Below are 21,788 nucleotides of genomic sequence, written 5' to 3'. Positions count from 1 at the left end.
GATATTTAGAAATATTTATACAAAAAAATACTCAAGAGCAGTGTAAAAAAACCTGCTATAAACAAAAACATAAATGCATCTCACAAATATTATATTGAGAAAAAGAGATACAAAAAAGCTCATACTGTATGATTCCATTTATACAAAGTTCAAGATTAGGCAAACTAATTATGATAGAAGGTAAAATCATGGTTATATTTTAGAGTGTTGACTAAGCATCACAAGACAGTCTTCTAAAGTCCTGGAAAAGTTATATATTTTGACTTAGATGGTAGTTACATTGGAGATTATATATAAATATAGATAGATAGAAAGACAGACAAATGGACAGATAGGAAACAAATTATATATTTCATACAGACACACATACACACACACATACAGCAGGTCCTTAAATAATGTCAGTCTACTGAACATCATTTCATTATAATGTTGATGACATGTCAAAGCAAATCAATCTTGTTTATATCAATTAGCTTATGGTAAAACTCATTTCATTATACATTGTTTCACTTAAACTCACAGAACCTTTCCACAATGTTAAGTGAAGCCTTATTGTATAAATATATATATGCCAGAGAGGTATGAAGAAAAATAGGTCATGTAATGTACTGAAAACCAAGTAAAAAAGTGTTTAAAGAATAAAAAAAATTTAGAAAAGACTGAGAATTCACATTTGGATTAGCACGTGATAGGGTGTTGGTGACTTCCACAAAGCAGTATTTATGGTGTGCTGATGGAAGGCAGTAAAATCCTGACTGCAATACACGTAAGAGAAAATTAGAGGCAAGTATCTAGAGATGGTGAGAAATTACTTGAGGAGTTTTGTTGTAAACAGAAGCAGAAGAATAGAGTAGTATCTGGCAGGGGAAGTGGTATTATGATAATGTATTGTTTTAGACTGGTGAGAAAAAAATAACTGTATACCGCTAGGAATGATCCAGCAGAAATGAAAAAAATGATGATGGAGGAGAGGCAAGGATTTCTAGAACAAAATCCTTGGGAAAATAAAAGGAAATGGAATCTATTTTACAGATAGAAGAATTGGCTTTGGATAGGAGTATTTTTTTTTATTTTTACTGAATTAATTGGGGTGACATTGCCTAATAAAATTATACAGGTTTCAGGTGCACAATTCTACAACAAATCATTGTGTGTTCACCACTCTAAGTCAAGTCTCCGTACATTACCATGTATCCCCACTTCACCCCTTCTATCTCCCCCGTCCCTCTTTCCCTCTGGCAATCACCATGTTGTTGTCTGTGTCTATTCTTTTTCTTGATCTCTTCACCTTTTTCACCCAGCCATGCACCCCCACCCCCGCTCCCTGACAGCTGTCAGTCTGTTTTCTATATTTGGCTGTTTCTATTTTGTTTGTTAGTTTATTTTGTTCACTAGAGTCCACATATGAGTAAACTCATATGGTACTTGTCTTTCTCTGATTGGCTTATTTCACTTAGCATAATGCTCTCCAGGGCCATCCATGTTGTCACAGAAGGTAAATTAACAATAATAGGTAGGAAAGCAGAATATATGGCACAAATACAAATAAGTGGGTAAATATAGTGGCAATCTATGAAAGTTCCCTTGTTAGTGAGCAGTGAAGGAAGAAGCAAAGTCAGAATCTTAAAATAAGAATGGAAGAAGAGAGGTTAAAAGCATGAAGAAAGAAGCTACAGACTCAGAAGAGGTGGTAATTTGGACTCACCAGGGCTATGTTTTGGTTCCAATGCACAACAAAGTGAGTGGAGGGTAAAGGAGTCAAGAGTTTATGCATGAAGTTGATTAGAATGGTTGATCATGGAATTTAAGTCAGGTTAAGGAAGAAGATAAAACACCATGTCATTGAGGGTTAGTCAAAACTGGTAAGTATCACTGAGGTTGAAGTAATGTTGGAGTCAGGTTATTAGAGTTAGTAAGCTAAAAAGATATGAGACGGTGGTCAGAAAACGAGGTTTGTAAAATCAAGGTTCTGAAAATATGCACTATTGGAAATCAAATGGTCATAGGCACGCTCGCAGAAATCAGAGGCTGCAGTAAGCTGGAGGATAGAGGGGATTTTGGTGATGATTTGAAAGAATGCAGGAAATAATACGGGGACCAAACCTTTCACTCCTTGCTCTCCTGGGAGTCCTCTGTCACCTGGAGATCCGGGAGGGCCTGGGGGGCCTGCCTCACAGACATCACCTGAGATGAGTTAAAGAAAGGATAGCACATTAATTGTTGTGAAAGGGGCATATATACGGAGACGGAAAATGATTTGCCTTTGGGTGATGGGCATACAACACAATCAACGGTTCAAACGCTATGGAGAGGTTTACCTGAAATCTATGTACTCTTATTGACCAATGTCAACCCATTCCACTCAGTTTTTTTTTTTTTTTTTGTATTTTTCCGAAGTTGGAAATGGGGAGGCAGTCAGACAGACTCCCGCATGCGCCTGACTGGGATCCACCCGGCACGCTCACCAGGGAGCGATGCTCTGCTCATCTGGGGCATCGCTCTGTTGCAACCAGAGCCATTCTAGCGCCTGAGGCAGAGGCCACAGAACCATCCTCAGCGCCCGGGCCACCTTTGCTCCAATGGAGCCTTGGCTGCGGGAGGGAAAGAGAGAGACAGAGAGGAAGGAGAGGGAGAGGGGTGGAGAAGCAGATGGGCCCTCTCCTGTGTGCCCTGGCTGGGAATCGAACCCGGGACTCCTGCACGCCAGGCCGACGCTCTACCACTGAGACAACCGGGCAGGGCCTCCACTCAGTTTTATAAATAAAATTTAAAAAATAGAAATGTTCAGAAAACTAAACAAAAGGAAGCCTGATGGGCTAGAAAAAAAGACCTTTTTTTTTTTTTCAGTTACTTCCCTGTAGTTACACACCTACCTATAAGCAAAAGAAAGATATAATATTGGTCAGAATTTGAAGAGCAGTGTTAAAAATCAAAGAATCACCAAAAATCAAAAGTAGAAGCTGCTGTAGAATTTCTTAGATATCAGACACAGAAAGAATGATGCCAAATTCCAGCTAGCTTTGCTTATAAATGAAAACAATAATAGAAATTAGGAGAAAGAAATAACTTACTGGGAGGAAAGTGAGGACCCGGAGGGCCAGGAGGCCCTGGGGGGCCAGGAGCTCCAGGCTGTCCATCAGGTCCAGGAGATCCGGGAATGGAAATTCCGGGTGGACCTTCATCACCTTTCTGTCCCCTTTCTCCAGGAAAGCCGGGGGGACCAGGAGGACCCATAACTGCAGTCCCTAAGGTGAAAAATATATATCCATAGCAATGCTCAAAATGAACTTATTTTGGGGATATTATTTTGGTTCTCCAGGAGGCATTAAGTAATGATAAGATATTCCTTTAATGTGTAATGCCTGCTACGTACTTACTGTTTTCTATGAGAATTGATATTTGGAAAAAGGATGAAAAGATTCAAATAGCATCAGTCTGAGTGTAAGAAAGAATAATTTAATGTAGCTTTATTACCTTTGGAAGTGTACTAATAACTCTACATACTCCTCATTCACACTGTGATCTTTTCATTGTAGAAATACTAGAAAGCCTTTTGCAAGAGAAAAAGAAAAAATTTCGAAGTTCCCGTGTATCTACTTCTGGACATTTTCCTCTTCCACTCTCTATTCCTGAATCACTGACACACTTTTTCATTACTACACTTTGACAATGTTTTAAAAACTGGTAAGGAAGATATACACATCTCTGTTCTTTTTAAAAACCATCTTCACTACACTTACAAATTTTCTAAATGAATCTTACAGTCAGCTTGTTAGTCTCATTGTAAAAAAAAATCACTGAAATTTTATGAGAATAATTTGAATTTAAAGATTAAATTCTGGTAAAATCATCTGTTTATAATGCTGAGTTCTCACATCAAGTAATAATTAAGTATATCTCTCCAGCTACTTATTCATTTTATATTATTTAATAATATTTTACAAAATTCTGCAAAGAGATCTTACACATCTTTAGTTGGGTTTATTCATGAGTTAATTTATTACTATTGTGAATTTTACTGCTATTACTATTGTTGACCTTTCTTTTCTGTTATATGTTTAATTTTTATATAGCTGGTATAGAAGCAAATTATTTATTTGTATGGGTATGCAACTCATATCTGGCTACCTTGCAAACCTTCTGAGTTCTGTTAATTTGCCATTTGATTATTTTAGGCTTCCTGGGTAGATAATGATATGGTTTGTGGATAACCAACATTTATCATTTCTGTTCCATCTTTACACTTCCTTTTTCTTCCCGACTCAGTGCACTGGCTGTAATCACCAGTATAAGGACGAACAGGTTCTGGGTATCTTTGTCTTATTTTTTATTTGAATGAAAATGCTCCTGATATTTCACTGTAAAGTATAACATTTCCTGTACAGTTCTGAAGTACATACGGTAGTTTCATCAAATTAAAGTAGTTATTTCCCTTTTAAGAATGTTTTTCCTTTTAAAAATGATTGGATATTGAATTGTAATGACTGTTTTCTCTTTGTCTATTGGACTATTCTCTTAATCTATCAGTGTTGTCAATTATGTTAATGTTGAACCATCTTAGGTTATAATATTATTTAATATACATCTGAACTGATCTGATAATATTTGACTTAGAACTGTTGCTTTCATGTTCTTAAATAAGATTAATTCGTAGTTATTTAAAGTGTCATTTCGTTGGTGCTTTGGTATCAATGTTATTTTACTGAATTCTCTTTATTAAAAATACTCTGAAACAGTTTGTAAAATATGAAAATTATCTGCTCAACAAATGGTACAATTCATCAACAAAACTGTATAAAACCCTTTTAAAACCAATGCTTTTTAAAAGGGATCTTTAACATTGCAAAATCTTCCATGATAATTTATCTCTATTTAGATTTCCTACTTTCTTAGGACAATTTTGATAATTTATGTTTTTTGCTTTATGAGGAATGTATATTTCATTGAGAATTTCAAATACATTTATATAGTTTTATAGTTCTCTTGTAATTAAAATTTTTTATTGTATTTATGGCAATAATAATTTTTCTTTACTGATTTTATTTGTGCCTTCCTTCCTTATGTATTAGTCATATTTTATTTTTACTTTTATCAAAAATTTCCTTCTATTTTGTTTATGTTTGTTTTATTTCTTGTTATTTTCAATTTAGCTTGTTTAGTTTTAGAATCCCTAATTTTGTGATAAATTAAGAATATCACTTTGCTTCTATTTAATGAGTTTTAATAGGAGGTATTTTAGCATTCAGTAGTTTGTTGTTTCCATTTCTGTTTCCTCTTAACCTCTAGAATTATTTACAAATGTGCATTTTACTATACAAATATAACAAAATTTGAGGATTTTTCTTGTTAATTTTTAACTTTATTTCACTGGAATTATAGAACATGACCTGCACATTACTGCATTTTTTTCTGATCTCAAAGAGTCCATTTTTATAAATGTTTTATGCATGCTTGAAAAGAATGTAAATTCTCTGCTACAGTTTTTTCTCTCCCCGTATCTACAGCTTAATTTGTTCAAATCATCTGAACATATGTACCTTGATTTATCAATGTCACTGCATTAAAATTAAAAAAAAACAACAAAAAAATAATTTTGTATCCTTATTTTTCACCTACTTGATATGTGAGGGATTTTACAATTTATCTCTTATAGTTTATCAATTTTTACATTATATGTTCAAAGCTATATTGTTAGATACATAAAGTTCCATGTTTGTGTTATAATTTGTCTATCCACATGAAATGTGTTTGTCTCTTTAATGCATTTGTACATTGATTCTATTTCATGCTATACTACTGATTGCTAAACCATCCAACTTTCTTTCTGATAGCACTTAGTATCTTTCTATTGCTTTATTTTCATATTTTCTATGTCCTTTTTCTTCAGGTACATCTATTGTATACAGTATAAATGCACTGCTCACAAAAATTAGGGGATCAGGGCACGTGCAGATACTCCAGGACTTTCAGCCTTTTGTATAGTTATAGTGCATTTTCACCAATGAAACAAAAGTTGGTTTTGCATCTCATTTGCATAATCAAAAAACTTTCTTTGACTTGTTGTTTGCTTGTCTGATATTCTTATTTCATAAAAAAATAAAATGCTTCCTTTGTTATCGCTTCATATTCATTTTGAAATATCCCCTAATTTTTGTGAGCAGTATATTCTTAGTCCAATTTTATTTTATTTTTTCTTTTAATCAGTGTTTGGTCTTTTCCCATGTATTGTAATTACTGATTTATTTTTAACTTTTTCTTTCCATCTTATATGTTATTTTCTACCAGCTTTAGGTTTATTCTGTGTCTGTTTTGCCCCAATACTAATTTGTATTACATAAGTAAAATTTTGGGGGTATTTTTTCCACTTAACTAATGTGTATATCATGCATTTTATTTCTATTCTTCTTTAAAGGTTACTACTAAAATTTTAACCTACGCAATTAAATGTTTTATTTTTCTTCTAAAAACCTACATTTATGCGATTGAGGAGCTGGGTGAAAAAGGTGAAGGAATTAAGCAAAGAAAAAAAACACACTTCATATACACAGACAACAGCATGGTGATTACCAGAGGGAATGGGGGTGAAGGGAGGTTGAAGAGAGTCAAGATGGATAAATGGTGATGGAAGGAGACTTGACTTGGGGTGGTGAACACACAATACAACATATCGATGATGTATTATACAACTGTACATCTGAAACTTATCTTTAATTAACCAATATCACCCAGTAAATCCAATAAAAATTTTGAAAATAACTGCTCTTATGATCAGTGCTTAGATTTAATATACTTAAAAATAATATCTTTCCTAACCATTGTTTCTTACATCTTACCCACCCAACCCCAAATTTTATCCTGAATTCATGTCCTTTTTTCTGTAATAAAATATCCAGTAACTACTTCAGAGAAGTTCTGGACATGGTGACCTTTCTAAGTATCCAATCTTCACACTACTATCATAATTTGATGTAATATAGAAGCCCAAATTTATAGTTATTTTTCTTATCCCTTTGAAAATGTGCTACAGTATGTTCCTCTGACTCATCACTTTGTAGGTGATCTGACTTTTCTCTCAGTTTTTAAGAGTTTCTTTTTATCCTTAAATTCTAAAATGTCCCTATAGTGTGTCTAGTTATATATTTTTGTATTATTATTATTTTACTCTTACTTATTAATTCCTAAGCCTATTCACAGGGACTTGTATATTTTTTGATATGTAAAAGTTCTCAGTTATTAATTTTCCAAATATTGCCTCATGTCCCATTTTATCCTTTCTGACCTCCTCCATGGTGCATTTTATAACTTTTAGGTTTATTCTTTATGTTTCTTAATTTTTCTTTCATACTGTCTAACTCTTTAACTTTTTGCAGCATCCTAAGAGAATTCCTTATCTCAAATTTTCCAGACACAGTATGTGTTTAGCCCACTATCTTGAAATAAGGTAATTAGTTAAACCAAAATGCGACCTACATGTATTCTCTTTCTTTTGGGGAGGATCACTGAATCTCTCTCATCATGTTAATTTTTCATTAACCTAATATTTTCGGAGGGAAAGAAATTATAACTTTTTAAACATATATGTGTGTCAGATGCTTTCAAATTTTACATAATTGTCACTATCACTTCATTTCACAGAAAACCCAAATAAACATGCTGAACCAATTCAATTTGTGGTCAAATGAAAAATGCTCTATTATTCTGTGCTTCTTCAAAAGGGGAATGATACAAAACTCAGTTTGAACTCCAAGATTTTATTGCACAGCAAAATCACCATGGAGATTTCTAGGTAGATGTTTCTGGACTTCTAAGTGAATGAGGCTGTTTTCTATTTTTCTACAGGAAATATGACAAAACTAGGCATTAGCAGAACAGCATGCCCTTCTACAATAATAGACTGAAAAGTGTAATGACTAATTTTTGAATCACAGAAATGTTAGCTATAATTATTAAGAAAAAAGTAGAAATGAGATTTTTAAAGTAAAAGGGCACTGTTCAACTGATTTGGCTTTTTTTTAAGTAAAAGTAAGGAATGTGTTGAGAAAGGTTATAATAAGAGTGGAGAAGTTTATTGAATTAAAAAATACTCATGTCTTCTACTGCCATGTCCGCCCTGGAACTAGCATGATGATGTTGTATATGTGGTTAGTGATGAAACTATAAACACAAACACATCAGTACAGTGCTTTTACCTGGAGTTCCAGGAAGGCCAGGTGGACCCTGTATTCCAGGAAATCCTCGCTCTCCTTTTTCTCCAGGCAAGCCAGGTAACCCCATGTTTCCTTTCTCTCCTACAGTGACACCAGTCCCGGGCCTAGGGATTATCTTTATTATGAAAGAAAAAAAAAATAAAAGTATTCAAAGAGGAAGAAGCTTGTTTCCTAAAGATAACCTAGCAGGTACATATAATTACAATGTCATCATTTTCATAAAGTGCTCAGATGCAATTACATTGACTATTACATAGACTAGGAATCACATTCTCTGTCACTTCTTCAACTGATTAGAAATTGTCCCGAACCAGTAATACATAATATTACCATTCTGTTGACCTTCTAGATTATAGAGTTGGAATTATTTTAAATGTCTCTTTTTTTATAATTCATATTCAATTCATTCTAATTACCTAAGCCTGATCATTCTCTTTTTCTTCTCAGACAATTTGCTCTCTTGATCTTAAAATTCTTAATAACTTGTATTTACTTATTCATTTTTGAAATTTTGTATTTGAATTTATTAGGGTGATACTAGTTACAAGTGGGGCAAATGCTAGGAGGTGGATGAAGTATGGGGGGACAGCGGGGGGTAGACGAGGACCTGACTTGGGGGGGTGCTGAACACACAATATGGTGTATAATTATGTTCACTAGGCTGATCATTCTTTGATACAAATGTCTCTCGAATCTGCCCTCTTCTTTCCTGTTGCCACAGCTACCATCCTTACCTCACATTTAGACTGGCAGAAGTACCTTTGAACTTTTCCTCTTCAATCAAAATCTACGGCTAGGATGTACTTCTTCAAAAACCAATTATTCTGTGTTTGAGGATTTAAAATTGTTCACTACTTCCTACCACATCTGATGTTAGTTTTAACTCGGGATTCTGTCAAGTCACTTTTCATTTTCAGTACCATTTTCACCTTTCTCATTTCCTGCTATTTCTAATGATGGATTTCTAGTAGAGTGAGTTCTATTATAATCAGTTCATGCATCTTGCATATTCTGTCTTTTCTTTTGAATATGCCACTTTAAATATCAAAAATGCTTTCCTCCAACCTTTCCCTTTATCAACCCACATTTCTTTCTTCCTCTTAAAAAAGAAGAAAAAGAAAACTCATCTCTTCCCGGAAGGTTTTAAAAATTAAAATCAACTATCTGATTATTCATTTTCCCTCTGTTTCCTTAGAACCTCAGTGCCTAAAGGATTTCATATTAAATGGCTTAAATACAAAGAAATTAAATATACAGTTATGAAACTGAATAACTTTTAAATTTAAGAAAGTGTCAATGCAAGGTACAAATAACACCTATTGGCTAAGTGTGATATTTCACTGGACATAACAAATATTCAAAAAAGAGAAGAATACTGGAAACTGTGGGACCCAGAACTAGGGAAAAAATTCAAAGGACAAAGTGAGATGCTGGATGGAACTGCACTCTCCAAATATCCATTTCTTCTGATAGTCATTAAAATTTTATCATCTCATTTGATAAAAGTATTTCTTAAATAATTAAAAACTGAATTTAGATTAAAATGCATAAAACTATATAATATTTTAAAATATATCTTCGTTAGATTTAGTAATGTACTAATATCAACATTTGAGACTCACTATGGGCAAAAAAATTAATATCTGAACATATAAGTTTTGTGGCACTTGCACCTGGCAGTTTTAAGGCAGTTTAAAGTCAAGAGTCTTAACAAATTTCAGCCAAAGGAAAACCAATCTGTCGAATTGCAGCAATAATATTTTATTCTTAATAAGATCGGAAATATATTTGATTGAAATTTCACAGTGAATGCAAACATGACAGGAACTCTTTAAACCCTCTAATTATTCTATCATAGAGCAGTTTTCTACATTTGTTATTAAAAGCCCCTAAAAGCACAGAATCAGGGAAAAAAAGAGGTGTGACTTAAAAAATTTCAAATTGAGAAAACCTATTAAGACCAAAGACCAAATCTTTCTTTCCCATGAGCTCTGTAGGAGAAAGGATCAATTCCTAATTCTCCAACTTCCTTTCATTGAAACTTTGTAAGCAACACTTGCACCACCTGCTGGTTACTTGAGAAATGATTTGGCACTATGATGCAAAACAACACAATTGTCATAATTTTGGAACTTCACTAGGGATACATAATACACAGACAGACTTTGAGGTCAATATCACTGCAAGTTTTAGATGTAAATATTTTTAAGAAAGTAGAAGTTGATAATGACTTGGAATTTTGTGGTCTACCAGAAAAATGTACAGGGTATATAATTAATGCACAAAAATGAAAATGTATAAGTAAACTTGATAAATGAAAACTAAAACAAAAACAAACTTACAAGTCCAGGAGGGCCAGGTGGGCCAATGTCACCTTTTTGGCCCTGTTCAATACAAATTTAAAATAGATTAGTAATGAAAACATCCACTTCTTCAAAAGCATAATAGACAGTTAAGTTTCATAAAGACCCACTAACCCATAATAAAACATATAAAAATATAACATAAGGTAAACAGAACAGTAGTAAGTTAAGCCTAAGAAGACCTGTGATATTGTTTCACATTTACTAGCTACACAATCTTGACCAAATCAATTGATTTATCTGCCTTATCTACAGGGCAAGATTTTAAGATATTTCTGTCTCTAATACCCTTTGATTTTAAGACTCTTATTTTATAAGAAAATATGAATCTTTTATAAGAAGATGATGAATTAAAAATTGGTACCACTTGAATCAGTTAAAATCTTTACATTTTTCTACATTTAGCCATGTTCCTTTTCATAAGACTTGCCAAGGGAATAAATTCAGTGTAATTTCCATTATAGACAGCTGTGTTAAAGCTGCTGGACTTAAGTATCATAAGTAACAGCTAATGAATCATAACTGCTGGGCCCTGGACAGTTGGTTCAGTTGATTTTACATTAGCCCAGCATGTGGCTGTCCCAGGTTTGATCCCCAGTCATGGCACATATGAGAAGCAACCATCTGCTTCTTTTCTCCCTCTCTCTCTCTTCTCTCACAGGTAGTGGCTTGATCTGTTAAGAGTGTTGGCCTGGAGCACTGAAGATAGCTCAGTTGGTCTATGCATTGGCCTCAGGCACTGAAGATAGCTTGGTTGATTTGAGTGAGCATCAGTCCCAGACGAGGGTTGCCAGGTGGATCCCAGTCAGGGTACATGTGGAGTCTGGCTCTCTATTTCCCATCCTCTCACTTAAAAGATTAACAATAATTGCTTTTGTGAGTTTGCTCTTAGAAGTGAATGAAAGACAAATTCAGACAAAACTGTTACTCTTAACCAGTAGCTACAATAGCATGAAGAACATAGTATTCCACAGTTATTCTACTGGTCAACACACAAAGATAAATGTCTCTCTTACGCCTGTTTTCTCCTTCTGGACTTGTTCATGGAAAGTTTTCATCTATCTATAAGCTCCTTTTAGTTTAAAAAGTTATTCTGTCATATATAACTTTACTTAATACTTGAAAAACAATCTTATTCTCTGAGTATTTATACCAGGGGTCGGGAAACTTTTTGGCTGAGAGAGCCATGAACGCCACATATTATAAAATGTTATTCCGTGATAGCCATACAACGACCCGTGTATGTTACACATTATCCAATAAAAATTTGGTGTTGTCCCAGAGGACAGCTGTGATTGGCTCCAGCCACCCGCAACCATGAACATGAGCAGTAGGAAATGAATGGATTGTAATACATGAGAATGTTTTATATTTTTAACGTTATTATTTTTTTATTAAAGATTTGTCTGCGAGCCAGGTGCAGCCATCAAAAGAGCCACATCTGGTTTGCAAGCCATAGGTTCCTGACCACTGATTTATACTTTCCTTTATTCTAGTTGTGCCTCTTTATGCCGAGATAGAACTAGACCTAGTATAGACCATCATTACAATATGCACAATTGGAATACATTCAAGTTTGTAACACCTTGCCTCCAAAACAAAACTTTTCAATTTTGTTCAGAACAAAACAACTAGAGGGCATAGAGATTGGAAAACTGGACATTTTGTGATCTGCTATATATAGCAGAATTTTGGGCTCCATACATTCTTTAAAGTCACTTTTAAAATAGGCAACTAAATAAATTACTTCAGTCAGTCTGCATAGCCAAATGAAAGAAAAAACAGCAAAGAATTAGCAACAGACTTCAAAACCATAATGGCCTAGAGGATGGAAATGTTTAGTGAAGACATTTTAAATTCACAGCTATAAGCCTTTAGTAGGAGGGAGCTTCACAAAATGGTGCTGAATCTTCTTTCTGGAGAATAAAAAATTTTAACAATAAATGTCCAAAATGAAGGCATCAACTTTTCATAATGGAAATGCTAAATTTAAACAATTTTTCATGTAATTTCACCACAGGGACTATGATTTAGTACAATAGATAAAAATTCAGAAGAAGTGGTATTTAAAAGAGGGGACAATATCAAAAGATGGATAAAGAAGATATCTTTTAAATATAAAAGCTAGTTATTTATAAGTTTTTCTTTTAGAAAATAATTATGTTAACTAGAATAAAACCAGCCACTTCAAAGTATTATAGTTCTTACTTTTTCTCCAACTCTTCCTGGTTCACCAGGGTAACCAGGATCACCAGGGAAACCCTTTAAAACATAGAAGAGGGAATGACATCAGCAAAAATGGTAGAATAAGGGCCTCCCCAAATCCTTTCCTCCAAAATATGGCCAGAGTCAACATTTTTAGAACTCTAGCAATTAACCAAAGGCTTGCAGCAATCCAGGAAGCATTTAATTTAAAAACAAGTGGAATTTTAACTTGTTCTATTTCCATCACCCATCCTGAGCTCCACAGTAGCCTGGAAAACAAACAGCACTTAATCAAGTTAAAAACGGTAGCCTGGCAGCAACAGGAAGGAAAAAATAATGGGGTGGAGCTTCTTCAAAGCTCCTTTCCCAGAGATGTGTCATTATTACAGTTGTTTGGTGGTTCCCCAAAAGATACCACTAGCAAGACTCCTTTTGTTTAAACTAACCTGAGTTCTCCCAATACAGAGAACACCCTTTTCCCTAGGAATATCTGTAGAAAACAGTCAAATTGTTTGATAACATGGCTACCTAATCATGCAACAAAGACCAAATGTTCCAAAAGCAACCGGGAACTGGAGCCCTGAGTTTACCTCCTCTTATACCACTTTATATGTTTTAGCCATTTGTGAATCTGGAGTTTATAAACTGAGGACCACCCGTTTAGAAAAATCACCTGTAAATAAATTTATGTAATTTTATTACCTCCAACTTCCAGTCTTGTTAAGAATAATCCCTTTCCTTTGAAATTCTCTCCAAATGTCATTAAATTCCCTGTCCTTGAACATTTCTTTTAATGTCTACTGTGGATATTCTAAGGCTGCTTGAAATAATCTTGGGCGCACATTTTTTAAACTTTCCTCTTTTTTTTAGTAATTAGAATTGTCTGTCAAAACTTTTACAGAAAATACTTACATTCACACAAAAATCTGTATGTGAATGCTTTTAGCAATTTTATTCATAATAGCCAAACCAGGAACAACCAAAATATGCTCCAATGTGTAAATAGATAAACAAACTTTGGCACACTCATACAAACAAATACTACTTAACAATAATAATGATTGAACTACTGATATACAGTAAAATGTATTATGCTATGCAAATGAACACTGATTCAAAAGGCTATATATACGTAAGTGAAATTATCTGGTATTTGTATTTTTCTGACTTATTTCACTCTGCATAATACCCTCTAGGCCCATATGTGGAATCTAAAGAGCAAAATCAACGAACAAACAAAACAGAAACAGACTCAGAGATACAGAAAGCAGACCAATGGTTGCCAGAAGACAGGGGGTTAGGGAGCCGGGTGAATAAAGTGGAAGGATTGAGAAGTAGATTGGTAGCCACAAAATAGTCATGGAGATGTAAAGTACAGCAGCATAGGAAGTATAGTCAATTATATTGTAATAACTGTACGATACAGGTGGGAAAATAAAGTACCGGGTAACCAGTTTGTAAAGTATATGACTGTGTAACCACAATGCGGAATGCTTAAAAACAATACAAAATAATACTGAATGTAAAGTGCAATTGAAAAATAAAATTAAGAAAAGGCTATACACAATGTAACTTATATGACACTTTGGAATAAGCAGTATTATAGGGAAAAAAGAAAAGATCAATTTTTGTTGGAGGTTTTGGGTGGAGAGGCAAGGATGACTACAAGTAAAAGTGTGAGATAACTTTTAAGAATGATAAATTGTTTTTGATTAAAGAGTTGGTTACACAACTGTGTGCTATTGTCAAAACACACAGAACTGTATGTTCATAATGGTTCCTTGTACTGTACATATTATATCTCAATAAATCTGAATTAAACATATATATACATACAATGGAATACTACTCAGCCATATGAAAAGATAAAATTAAAATACTGTCATCTACAACAACATGGATGGATCTTGAGAATATCATGCTAAGTGAAATAAGTCAGAAAAAGTCAAGATCCATATGATCTCACTCATAAGTGGGATATAAAACTGAAAGTAATAAATGAACAAACAAGACAAAGAAACAAAGACTCTACACACAGACAACAGCCCGGTGGTTACCAGAGAGAAGGGTGGATAGGGACAGTAAAGGGTAAAGGGGATGAACTATTGTACATGGCGGTGGAAGGAGACTTGACTTGGGATGGTGAACACAAATACAGTGTACAGATGATGGCTTAGGGAACTGTACACCTGAAACCTATATAATTTTATTAGCCAATGTTACAGCAATAAATTTAAGTAAAAAATACATAATCAGATTTTGGTTTCTGACTTAAAAAGAAGAATTTCAAATTCATATTCAAAAAAGAAATAAAAAGTAATTTTCATTCACTTAAAATATTTCTAAATATAAATATCTTTGTCATTCTGCTTCCTGACCTTGCCATTTTTTTTTTTTTTTTTTTTGTAGGGGGAATGGACTTTACTCACTGGATTTCCTGGTTGGCCAGTCTCTCCATCTTTGCCTGGTTTACCCTATAAGATTCAAAGAAGTGCAAAAATATCAATTTTTTATTTAAAAGGTATGAAGTTAAAGAGTACAACAACATTTCTTCCTGACTTTGAGTACACTAAGTGGACTTTTTAGACTTCAATATTATAATAAAATATTTTATTTATGCAAATGTGACATGTTAAAACAATGAAAACTGGTTTTAAGCCTGACCAGGTGGTGGCGCAGTGGATAGTGTCGGACTGGGACAAAGAGGACCCAGGTTCAAAACCCTGAGGTCGCCAGCATAAGTGCAGGTTCATCTGGTTTGAACAAGGCTCACCAGCTTGAGCCTAAGGTCACTGGCTTGAGCAATGGTTCACTTGGTCTGCTCTAGTCCCCCACTCAAGGCACATATGAGAAAGCAATCAATGAACAACTAGGGTGCTGCAACAAAGAATTGATGCTCCTCATCTCTCTCCCTTCCTGTCTGTCAGTCTCTATCTGTCCCTCTCTCTGTTTCTCTCCCTGTCTCTGTCACACAAAAAAGAAAGTTGGATTTAAGAGGAAGGAATAAAATTACACATACCCACATATTTAAAATTATTTGCAAAGTGTATTAGTGATTATAACACTTACTCTTTTGCCAGGCTCTCCTTGCTCACCCTTCTCACCTTTCATACCACCTGGAGGACCCTGTACACACAAAAATAGTTTTACATTGGTTCGTGGAATACTATATATAAAGAATAACTTGCATTACATGATGTTATAGAATTTTAGGTTACTTACTGGAGGACCACGCATCCCTGGAGGTCCAGGAGGCCCTGGGTCACCAGGAAGTCCCTATGCAGTAGTAGGGGAAAATAAAAGTACTATTAATACTGTTATTTACTACAGCAAGCTAGAAATGCTTTTATAAACTGAACTATAGACTCATGCAGTATAACCAAAAATAATAAGATGTTTCTAATTCAAAGTCGAAATTTGTTAGGCAGAGAGGCCTGGCGTGATCTTCGCTCAATTTATTTAATTTCTAGTGTATGTTCAAGCCAAATTTTAAGGTAAATAACAGACAACACTTAAAGTGAAAATAGTAATGATATTTTGTTTTTTAAAATATTTTATGCAAAGCAAAAGTATCTAAAAGTAGGAGATTTGGGAGCTATATATGACACGCATTTGGGCAGAGAAATGAATGATTCAATCCATATTGACCGTAGAGTTTCAGGACACTTTGTCCTTTATTCTTAACTTCCTCATTAGCATTTAAGTGAAACAGAAATGCATGCACTCTGTTCAAAGGTGGACCAGTATACTATACAAGATATGTTTGATCCCCTTATGAACTCCAGTTGAAGATAATTGCTTGTAAACACAACAAAGGTTTACAGAGTGACACCATCTTTCTCCTTGCATATCAATGAAATGTAAAGAACACAGTCATCTAAGACAAGATGATCTACCTTACCATGACCTAATCTGTACATGAATGCATTACTCATGAGAGACAAAGATGGAAATAATTCAAATGTCCATTGAATAGATAAACAAAATGTGGAATATGTACACGAAAGAAGATTGTTCAGCCATAAAAAGAAATGAAGTAGTGAGACATGCTATGACATGGATGAACTTGAAAACATTATACTAAATAAAGGAAGCCAGGCACAGAAGATCACATATATCAATAGTATGATTCCAGCTATATTAAATGTCCAGAATAGGCAAATGTACAGAAACATAAAATAAATTAGCAGTTGCCTATGGCTGAAGTGTCTGGGGAGAAATAGAGAGTGACAACTAAAAGGTACAGGATTCTGGTGAGGGGCAGGTGACAAGAATGTTCTAAAATTGAATTGTGATGATGGTTTCACTACCATGTAAATATACTAAAAAGGTAATTTTAAGTAAGTGAATTATAATATGGACATTATATAACAATAAAACTCTTTAAAATGTAATTATCTAAAATCTTTGTTATTTTGAAAATACCTTCACATAACTATATTCCAGCTTAAAATTCATTTTAATGGAATGCCACTTTTACAGCAAGATGTTCACTGATTTCCCTCTACATACTCACCTGGTCTCCTTTCTGAAACTCTACATCAATTGGCCTTTTCTGTTCACTGATCTGCCCTGGTGGCCCAGGAGGGCCCTGAAGACCTTGCTCACCCTATCCGCAAGATAAAATAAGAAAGTAATATTTCATAATTTACACTGACAATACAACATGTAAGCAAAATCAATGGCAGAAGGTAAAATGACAAGTTCAAAAGACTATGGAAAGAGGACACTTGGGGATAAATAATCCATTTCTTTCGTTACTAACCTTTTCACCCTTGGGTCCTTGGAAATTTAAGCCCATATTCCCCTGAAGAGAGAGGTTTCGATTTATAATCTCATTGACAATATCAAAAAGAATTCACCCAAATAAAAACTGTAAAGAAAAAAATACCTTTGATCCTGGAAGTCCTGGTGGACCAGGAGGGCCCTAAAAATAGAAGACACAGAGGAAAAAACAATTATATTAATAAGCTTATTAAAAATTACTTGGTTTCATAAAAAGTGAGGACTGAAAAAGCCCTTCAAAATAATATTTCCTGTTTTCTTTTTCTTATTGCTTTCTAGTCAGAGACGCATGTTTAAAATGATTTAAACTAGATGAATGTGGAGATTTCTCAGAAAAGGATACGCATGGGCAGGGTGACATGTAAGCATGAGTAGAAGCAGAGGGGGCACCAGTGCCAAAAATAAGCATAAAACTTAATGTTAACAACCATCAAATATCTCCTATCAGAATTACAGGTTAATTTAAGTAACATAAGGCAATTAACATTCTAATTCTAAAAAACATGTGTTTAGGGGATTTATCCCTATTTGATTGAATACTGAGTACAATTTTTGATGTGGTTGTTCGCATGATAATGTATTTGTTTTACAGTGGTACCTTGAGATACGAGTTTAATTCATTCTGTAACCAGGCTCGTAAGTCAGTCAACTCGGATATCAAAACAAATTTCTCCCATATAAAATAACTGAAATAGATTTAATCCATTTCAGCCCTGTAAAACTGCTTCGTGGTGACTGAGAATACAAATCTAACCCTTTGAGAGTTTTGGAAAGATCACTACAATATCATATGTTTACGCATTATATCCCCAAACTATCCTAAATTATAAAAAAGACATGTTTTTAATTAAGAAACACACATGTATACTTTACCAATGCATAACAAAATATATGAAATAAAAGAAAAAGGTGTTATTTAGTACTGTATTCTTACCTGGGAGACAGACGAGTGCAGCTAACGGAGGTGAATAGTGGAGGAGGAGGGAGGGAGGAAGGGATGCAGGCACTATAGACACGTAAACTAAAACTGCACTTTCTTAACACTAAATGTAAACTAAAACTGCATTTTCTTTACTTTAAACAAAATTAAAACTGCACTTTCTTTACTTAAAATGAAACCACAAAAACTTAATTGTAAAAAAATGCACTTTCTTAACTTTAAACTTAACCTAAGCTTAACATTGCGTATTTTTCATTTAATCATCATCTGTTTTTGCCTTTTTGGCTGCACTTTTGGCACGTTCACTTGCAGGACTTTTGAATAAAAATCCATGCAAAGAGGTTTGCTTTTGCCTGCCTTTTAAAATGTTACAGAAATATGAGAAACAAGTGTCATTAAAAAGTGCTGAAGCGGCCTGACCTGTGGTGGCACAGTGGATAAAACATCCACCTGGAAATGCTGAGGTCGCCGGTTCGAAACCCTGGGCTTTCCTGGTCAAGGCACATATGGGAGTTGATGCTTCCAGCTCCTCCTCCCTGTCTCTCTCTCCTCTCTCTCTCACCCTCTCTCTCACACTCACTCTCTCTCTCCCTCTCTGTCTCTCTCTCTCCCTCTCCCTCTCTCTCCTATCTAAAATGAATAAATAAAATAAAAATATAAAAAAAAGTGCTGAAGTGGCCCTGGCCGGTTGGCTCAGTGGTAGAGCATTGGCCTGGCGTGCAGGAGTCCCAGGTTCAATTCCCGGCCAGGGCACAAAGGAGAAGCGCCCATCTGCTTCTCCACCCCTCCCCTTCTCCTTCCTCTCTGTCTCTCTCTTTACCTCCCACAGCCAAGGCTCCATTGGAACAAAGTTGGCCCGGGTGCTGGGGATGGTTCTATGGCCTCTGTCTCAGGAGCTGGTATGGCTCTGGTTACAACAGAGCAATGCCGCAGATGGGCAGAGCATCACCCCCTGGTGGGCATGCTGGGTGGATCCTGGTCGGGCACATGCGGGAGTCGGTCTGACTGCCTCCTCATTTCCAACTTCAGAAAAATACAACAACAACAAAAAAGTGCTGAAGCATGACCATTTGAAACTTTGGGTGTTTCTTTTCAATGAAACTGGAAAGCTCCCACATTGCCAGCATGTATTTAATTTCACTTGTAGAAATCACTCCCTCTGACTCTACCTCCTCCTCACTACTAATCTCTTGCAGAAGCTCTGTATGTTGTATCATCTGTAGTTCCTTCAACTCCTCAGTTGAGAGTTCCTCCTCATGTTCCTTGGCAAGCTCGTTTACGTCATCCTCATCTACCTCCAGACCCATCGACTTTCCGAGGGACACAATCTCCTCCAACGCTTCTACCTTGGTTTTGGTCTCTGGTTCGAATCCTTAGAAGTCCTTGTCTGCAACAACATCAGGCCATAATTTTTTCCATGCCGAGTTCAAGGTTCTTCTTGTAACCTCTTGCCATGTCAAGTCAATAATGTGTAAACATATCATGATGTTGTAATAATCTTTCCAAAGCTCTCGAAGGATTTGTATTCTCAGTCACCACAAAGCAGTGGTAGAACAAGTGCTTTGTGTAAAGCTTTCTAAGTTGGAAATGACCTGCTGATCCATAGGTTGCAAGACTGAAGTCGTGTTGGGTGGGAGGTTAGAGAACTTTCATGAATTTGAACTTATCAAGAATGTCATCTTCAAGATCAGGTGGGTGAGCTGGAGCATTATCAAGGATTAATAATGCTTTCACCAGGAGTTTATTTTCTTGAAGATATTTCTTCACTGCAGGACCAAAGATGAGATTTACCTATTCAATAAAAAACTGCTGCGTAACCCATGCCCTAGCATTGGTGCGCCAAATAACCTGAAGTTTTCTTTTAGAATATTGTGAGTCTTAAAGGCTCGAGGATTTTCAGAATGATACACTAGCAGTGGCTTTACTTTACAGTCACCATTAGCATTTGCACACAATGCAAGGGTCAGACGGTCCTTTATGGGTTTATGGCCTGGCAGCTTCTTCTCCTCTGCAGTGATGAAAGTCCTCTGGGGCATTTTTTCCCCCCAAACAATCCTGTTTCATCACAGTTGAACACTTGTTGGGGGATGTAGCCTTCCTTTGCGATAAGCACAGCAAAACGTGTGATGTACTCCTCAGCTGCCTTAACGTCAGCACTCGCAGCTTCACCATGCTTCACCACCGAGTGCATGCCAGATCTCTTCTTGAAATTTTCAAACCAGAGTGACTTGCCTTAAACGTATCTTCTGCTGCCTCTTTTGAGGTTGATGGTTCTTTCTTCTTCAAGTTGCCATAAATAATATGTTCCTTTTTGCATATTACAGTCTCCATCACTGTATCTCCTGCCAGCTCTTTCTCTTTCACCCTCACCAGCAGAAGCTTCTCCATTTCTTCATGGATATTTGTCCTTAATTGGGACAGAATTGTAATTCCTTTCACTGGATTTGCGCTTTTGATGGCATCCTTTTGTCTAAGGATGGTACAAATTGTAGATGTATTGTGGTCGTACAGCCTTGCCAGTTCAACCACTCATACAGCACGCTCATGTTTTTTCTATTATTTCTTGCTTTACTTCTATCGACATTCTTTTCTTCTTTTCACCCCTGTCCTTTACACTCACTTTCTTTGGCCCCATGATAGCACACAGAAAAAGTTAGTAAAAAATGCAAAAATGATGCAAGAACAAGTAAAGCACACGAGATTTGACTTGATTCTACAGGTAACACGTGAGAAAGAACGAGATGCTGGTGTTGTGCTGCCAATACTGGACCCATACGCCAGTGCACCAACTAGCGGCAGCTTCCCGAATCACACCTCGTATCTTGGAATTTTGCTCGGATCTCGAACAAAAATACAGACCAAGTCGCAGCTCGTATCTTAAAAAATTCGTATGTTGGTCTGCTCATATCTCAAGGTACCACTGTATTTTGGTTTTAATTTTTTGTTCTCCTGACTGTATGCTTAGTTCTTGAGCACCTATATTTGGGACCACAAAAACTTTTTTTTTTGGATGTAATATAACTTAACATTGTGCTGCTTGCTGTCTGTTTTACCAAAAGTATTTTTTGCTTTATACCACAGTTCTTAATTTGTTTAGAGTTTTATGAATCATGGTATATTTAGGTAGATAGACAGTTATGAAGCAGAAAAAAAGGAGGGAAGAAAGAAAGGGGGTATCTCTCGTCTATTGAAAGAGGGAGTCAGCAGTCTTAAGGCCTCCCAAAACAAAATTACCAAATTTTGTTAACAGATTTTTAAAACAACCTTGGAACCCTGTATGTTAGT

At 35.4% G+C, this 21,788-nt stretch overlaps 1 protein-coding gene across 1 annotated transcript in view; it reads right to left on the bottom strand.

The window, feature by feature from the left end:
- COL4A5 (collagen type IV alpha 5 chain) overlaps nucleotides 1–21,788 on the bottom strand; it is a 244,253-nt gene that overhangs the window by 79,797 nt on the left and 142,668 nt on the right. Inside the window, exons 11-21 of the mRNA XM_066356015.1 lie at nucleotides 17,670–17,705; nucleotides 17,544–17,585; nucleotides 17,295–17,387; nucleotides 16,001–16,054; nucleotides 15,848–15,904; nucleotides 15,208–15,252; nucleotides 12,782–12,835; nucleotides 10,553–10,594; nucleotides 8,193–8,325; nucleotides 3,075–3,248; nucleotides 2,107–2,187 (exon numbers count right to left, since the gene is read on the bottom strand). Coding sequence (XP_066212112.1) covers nucleotides 2,107–2,187; nucleotides 3,075–3,248; nucleotides 8,193–8,325; nucleotides 10,553–10,594; nucleotides 12,782–12,835; nucleotides 15,208–15,252; nucleotides 15,848–15,904; nucleotides 16,001–16,054; nucleotides 17,295–17,387; nucleotides 17,544–17,585; nucleotides 17,670–17,705 — 811 coding nt within the window. The remainder of the gene's footprint in view (nucleotides 1–2,106; nucleotides 2,188–3,074; nucleotides 3,249–8,192; nucleotides 8,326–10,552; nucleotides 10,595–12,781; nucleotides 12,836–15,207; nucleotides 15,253–15,847; nucleotides 15,905–16,000; nucleotides 16,055–17,294; nucleotides 17,388–17,543; nucleotides 17,586–17,669; nucleotides 17,706–21,788) is intronic.

Source organism: Saccopteryx leptura, chromosome X (genome assembly GCF_036850995.1).
Source record: "Saccopteryx leptura isolate mSacLep1 chromosome X, mSacLep1_pri_phased_curated, whole genome shotgun sequence".
Taxonomy (NCBI): Eukaryota; Metazoa; Chordata; class Mammalia; order Chiroptera; family Emballonuridae; genus Saccopteryx; species Saccopteryx leptura.
This window is presented reverse-complemented; position numbering and strand designations above follow the sequence as displayed.